The sequence below is a fragment of the Geospiza fortis genome, unplaced genomic scaffold (assembly GCF_000277835.1).
Source record: "Geospiza fortis unplaced genomic scaffold, GeoFor_1.0 scaffold92, whole genome shotgun sequence".
In the NCBI taxonomy this organism is placed as follows: Eukaryota; Metazoa; Chordata; class Aves; order Passeriformes; family Thraupidae; genus Geospiza; species Geospiza fortis.
Genome location: NW_005054389.1, coordinates 1,531,701 through 1,537,719, shown reverse-complemented (window position 1 = coordinate 1,537,719; position 6,019 = coordinate 1,531,701). Strand labels below are relative to the sequence as shown.

At 41.0% G+C, this 6,019-nt stretch overlaps 1 protein-coding gene across 1 annotated transcript in view; it reads right to left on the bottom strand.

Annotated features, from left to right (window-relative positions):
* Positions 1 to 6,019, bottom strand: part of TMEM26 (transmembrane protein 26) — a 16,532-nt gene that overhangs the window by 6,090 nt on the left and 4,423 nt on the right. The window contains 2 exon segments of the mRNA XM_031060724.1: positions 954 to 1,184; positions 1,716 to 1,829. Of these exon segments, the coding sequence (XP_030916584.1) occupies positions 954 to 1,184; positions 1,716 to 1,829 (345 nt within the window).

Genomic DNA, 6,019 nt, shown 5'->3' with positions numbered 1-6,019 from the left:
AGAGTGATAAAAATGAAGATGCAGTTTCCTTATGAGATCACAAAAAAGCTTCCTGTAGTGTTTGTAATCATTTAAAGGGTAGCTGAGTGAAACAGTGATTGGTTTATTTATATGTGCTTTTACAATGCAACACTAAGGAAATCAGAAGCACCTTTTTGTATGGGATTTTTGCTGTTAAGGCTTACATGTTCCAGCTGTGTAATTACACTAAATATCTGAAGCTAATGTTACAATAATAAGCATATGAGAATAGACTCTGTGGCTCAGAGGGGATATCTTTACCCTTGTAGTGATTACATGTTCCTTGCAAGCCTGAAGCTTCTCTGCCAAGTGGGAAGGACTCTTTTCCTGCTCTAAAAGCCTTGCTATGATATTTACAAAAAATAAAATAGTATTTGTTAGAGAGGATGAACCTCTTCTGTGACTCTTTCCTTATGATGGATGTTCACAGCTCATCTCTCAGCAGTGTGAGGGGGAGGTGAGCTTACTTTCTCTGGGAGAGATCAGTGTTGAAAATTCACACCAGACTATGTCATTCCCTTTCTTCTTATCTTTGAACACTTTGTCACTCTACCATGAAGTACACATGAGATAACCAAAGAAGCAACTTGGGTAATGAATCACTTAAGCCAGTTCTAGTTGCTTCCTTGCCCATCTGAAACAATTCATTAACCTGAAGGAGGCTTACTGTGTATCCAGTGTTTCAGCTCCTGCAGCTGTTAGAACTCCTGGCAGTCAGGCTGCTTGTTTGGCTCCCTGAACCCTTTCATTGTGATGATGTGACATGCTTCTCTGCTGGCAACACATGAGTAATCCCCAACAAAGCTCACAGGACTTTCACAGGGAAAGGCAAGAGCAGGCACACAGAGTCCTTGAATGCAGCCTTCTGCTTTTATGGGAAACACAGTTTTACCAGTCTGAACACTGCACATTACACAAATATCGTCAGTAAAAAATCCTTACCGAACATCCTCAATGTCCAAGGTCTCACTAGCAAATTCAAGTATATCTGCTGCTGTTCCCACAAACATGAGAAGCAGCTGAGACAATTGATCCCGGGTGATTTCAACTCCGATGGGGAGAAGCCATCTCCCAACTACTAGCAGCAGTAGAAAAGTCTGGTGGAGGGCCAGTGTCCATACAGTCTCACAGATTGTGGAGAGCTGATTTACAAAGACTTTAGCCTGTTTAAAAGACAACAATAATGTACTGTAACTTCAGGAGACTGATGTTAGAGATACCGTCAGAGACTGTATTTGTCTTTGAGCCTGTTTTGTTCTCTTTCACATTGTATGAGAACAAATAATTTCCATCTGGCAGGCCTGGTTTGAAAAGGCACTTTAATACAAACTTTGGATAATGAATATCAATTTTTTCTCTGTGTACTACTCCTCCCGTTCTCATTTTTCAAGTGAGCGTTGTGCTTTGCAGACTCGTTACCCTGGCACTTTCTAAATTCAGTTACTGAGATTTGCAAGAGAATGGTAGGGTCACCTCTTCTTTACACAGAGACTGGTCTTAGCAACAATAGTTAGTATGCAGCATGCTGTATTTTCAAAATGTGGTTTTCTAAACTACAAATATATATAATATACATGCCCTGGGTTGTTTGTCTTTTTTGTTTGTTTTTTTGTTTTGTTATTTTGTTTTACTCACAACGTGCTTATCTCTAATTGTCATAAGATCTCTACTAGAAACAGGAAAAGGTGCCCTACCGTCTGAATGATGTGATGATCTGTTCCCTCACTTCCATGAATGCTCTCTCTGGATTGATTGAAGTCTTGATTGCTGACATTGACCTGAACAGCCCCAGGCTCATTGCCACAGTACTGTTGTGAACAAAAACATGACACATGTGTAAACATCCCACCCAGGGAGCAGATGTGCTCTATGGCTGAGCGTCCCGTTTTGCTGAACTGCAGAGGGTATCTGATGTTTGCAAAGGTCCTCACTCTTAATGTAATTCCCCTCTTCTTCAGAAGGGAGGAATTCCTCTCATGAGGACAAGAGTGATGTGTCAGTAGGTTCCTAAGAAAGTACAGGGTCGTACTGCAGAAGAGGGTGCAAATTCAAAGGCCAGTAGAGTGGCCTTCAACAAAAACTTGTTCTCAAAATATCTGCTTCTGTTTTCTACTATCCAGGAAAAGTTCTCTGAAAATGTCACTTTCATTTTTCTGTATGACTTCCCTCAAGGCTGAAAATGAGGTAGGATATTTGGGTTGTATCCTCCACTGCCCCTGCTGTGCCTTATTTTGTATGGAAATTCATAGGGTGAGAGGTGAAATAAAGGAGTATTTAAGAGAACTAGACCTGTATTGTTGCCTATCCCTTTGAAATAGAATAAAGGATATTTTTACTTCCTGCAAGTACACGATGATCTGGGAAATTGAGTGTTGGCTAAAACATACTGTTTCTCCAACAACAGTAAACCAGTAGTGGGGCTATGTTCTGTCTGCAGCACTGTCCTGCCTTTCTACCTTCACACCCAAGGTTGGCCCAGGAGCAGCTGGGGGGCACGGCTCCAAAATCCGTCTTCATAACAATCCATAACATCTCTCTCCATTGTAATAAAAAGAGGATAATTAGAAAATCAAACCATGCTGTTACTAAAGACTTTTATCCTGTCCTATTTTTGCCAGAGAATTGCAGTTGATTTGCATTGGGCCCCCCACCATTTTATTGCATGGGGATTGATTTTCTGCAACAATTGGAATGTGTTTGAGAGCATACTGAGTAGTTGTGTTCAGCATAAAGCCTACCAATATCAGAGCAACGTTTTTCAGGAAATTTCAGATTCTACTTTGATACTTTGCTTGGTCTCTGATGTTGTTCAGTATCTGGGTAAATGCTGCCTCTTGTCTGACCTTATGGTAGATAAATTTCCTGTGCCTGGAAAAAAACTGGAAAAAATGTCAGTGCTTGTTGCTTTTAGAGTTGGCGGTAAAGAGTCCTAAGCTGAATGCTTGTTTTATTTGAACAGTGGGTGTGAGAGTCTTGAAAGATTGACACACAGATTTGGAGGAGATGATGTTTCCATTTAGTCTAAAGTTCTGGGCATGGAAACAGTGAGATGGAGGGGCTGGTACTCTCTGCCTGGCTACAGCCTTGTAGGGCTAATCTCCCTGGGTTTGCCCTTCAATTAAAGGAGAGAGAGGGAACGGCTTGTTCAGAGGATACTTTGGAAATGTAACTTAATTGGTGCTCTGGAGAGGCATCTGTATCTGCTGCCTACAGAAAAACCCTTAAGTCTATGGTGACCCACCCCAAGGTCAAAGTCAGGCTGAATTACTTCCACTGGCTGTGTGACACAGCTGAGGAGACCACAACCTAAAAATACTGCATAGCTGTCCTAACCACCCCAGAATACTAGGAAGTGAAGATCAACAAGTAGCCTGGGTAGGGCAAAGGGATGACTAACCTGTGCAGGAGGAGGAAGGCTGACTGACAGCCTTTGGTTTGTCATTAAGCCTGCATTTAAGCTCACCCCTCTGGCCCCTTGCCTGGTCTGGCATGGTAATAGGAAAGCAGCCATGAACCTGCACAGAACTTCACGTCCAAGGCTGAGGAGCTGCAGGACTCAGCAGCTTGATTGCTGGAAGGAGGCAGAAGAAACCATGCCATGGCTTGCAGGGGAGCTCTTTTTCTCTTGTTCTAGTGCACAAAGGTGCAGGAAATACCTCTAAGAAAATTAATTCACATTATTGGTGTCTTTGGTAGGTGTCTTTCCTTCTATGTCATTTTTGTGAGTACTTTCAGCTGAGAGATAGGTTACTATTTCAGAGCAAGGCTCAGTGATCTTGGACTGATTGGCAAGCTCAGGGCCAGTTCACAGGTCTTCTCAATTGCTTCCAGGCAGGAAATGGAAATCTGCATCTGCAAAGCCAGTCTCCTGGTTTTGGTGTTTTTTTTAAGTAGGCTTCTGGTTTTTTCATTTAAGTGTAAACATGTTCATATCTTGTTTGGGTTTGCTCTTCTCTGAATATTTAATAAGTGGTGATTGTGAAATGATCTTCGAAAATCTGGAGAAGAGCCTTTATTTACATCATGTATATGCATGTAAATAAGACTGTTGGTGCCAGGCATATTTACTTATTGATTTATGGATGTGCAGTGACTAAATGGGAATGTGGCAAGAAGCAAGTGAATACTGTTCTACTGTTTCATGGGCATTTGATAAACATGATTTGCCTTTTTATTATTAGTATTATTATTACCCCAGTAAGTCCTAAATGTTGACTGTGTACCAAGCTAAATATAAATGGTTTTGTTTCCAGGTTTTTTCTGTGCAAAGATAAAAGGAAGAGGCTGTACACATTTTGTATCAACTCTGACTTGGCTTACTGTCTTTTGTTTCTTCTGAGGTGAAGCTTACTGATTCATAAGCCATCTAATCAAAATGGAAATGCTGTTGCATGACATGGTGATGGCCTGCAGAGAAACTCACTGCCAGTGCATGGGGGACACCTGAAACACCAAACTAATTCAGCCAATTTCTGTTTGCACCTTATTCACAATCTATTATTTTCAAATAAAACTGAGGTTAGCTAAAACTTTTCATAATGGGGCCAGCATTGGGGTGTAAAATTGACACTTGAATATTAGGGTGGAGTACCCTCAACCTATTAATGTGCATGGAGGCTGTCAGTCTGAGGACATTTTGGAAGAGTCCAGCCCTTCCCTGGAGCAGGCCCTCTGCCAAGCAACAGGTACCTGGCTTGCTGTCTGTGCTTTGCTGCAAACAGTGTGGCTGTCACTATGGAAACACATGTGATGTCAGAAATTCAAAGCACTCCTGACTGCTTCATTTTGCTTATACAGGAAAGCTGAAATGTAAAACATGAAACAAAGATTATCTAAGTTGTTTTCCAAATTGAGGAATATAATGGGTATGGCAAGGAAGGGGTGGTGAAAGATATAAGATCACTTTGAGGAGCTCATTATGGTATAGTTTTAGCTGGTAAGAGAATCCCACCTCAGAATGAGGATGAGGGAACGGACAGTGATATTCACTATATCCCCAAAGTGTTCAAGTTAAGGTGGTTAAAAATAATCACAAGGTTTACCCAGTATCTGTCTTATTCCTGACTGGAAGCCTGCATCAGCTAGAGCCCTGGTAGTTGGGTAAGCCCTACAAAAGCTGCTCAGTTACTGCTTTCTGTGGCAGTGGCACACCAGGCATTTGCAAAGGTAACAGAGCCCTGAGATCCTGAACATTATTATGGAAGAATGTTTGGGTTTTTTAATGGATTAAATGGTTTCAATTTGCTTGACAGCAGACACCATTTTTTTCACTCTGTACAGTTCAATTGACTTTATAATCTCTCCCAAACATATATTTCACCCCCAAATACATTACCACAAAGCAGTAGTTTCTATGCAGTCAGTATTTCACCTTTGATATATGAATGGCATTATATGTCCAGTTCTGCAGTAGAGAGAGGCAGAATTGCCTCTGTCTTCAGGAAGAGAGACTGCCTATTAGCACCTGCTTTAAATAACAGCGCTGACACGAGCAGCTGATGCTTCCTGGTAAAGATTCAACACAAGATCAAAGTTCTACTGCCTTAAAGACCACACACTATTTTCATAGTGTATATATTAAAAGTATGGATCTAGTGACTGCATAATTACCTATTCTGTTTGCATTTAAATAATGAAATCCCAGGAACACATCAGTATGGAGAGTAGTGCTAGTCTGGATGCTGTGTTTGAGATTAATTGTTAGGAAAGCTGCTCCCCTTCTGGAGGTATAGTTTTTGAATCTGTTAGATTGTGTGTTTCCAGAACTCTCTATCCTATCTATCCAGGTATAAACTAAGCTGTTAACTTGATATACTCCCTCTTTAATTCACCATAGCAGTATATCAATAAGAACAAAGTATGCCATGTTCTAACATCATTTTGGGAAATAAACTGCTGCCTTTGACTACAGAATTAGCCTGATTTTTGGACCAGATTTAACTATGACAAATGTTCTCAATATCCACATTACCTGTCTGTGACTGTTTAAGGAGATTTG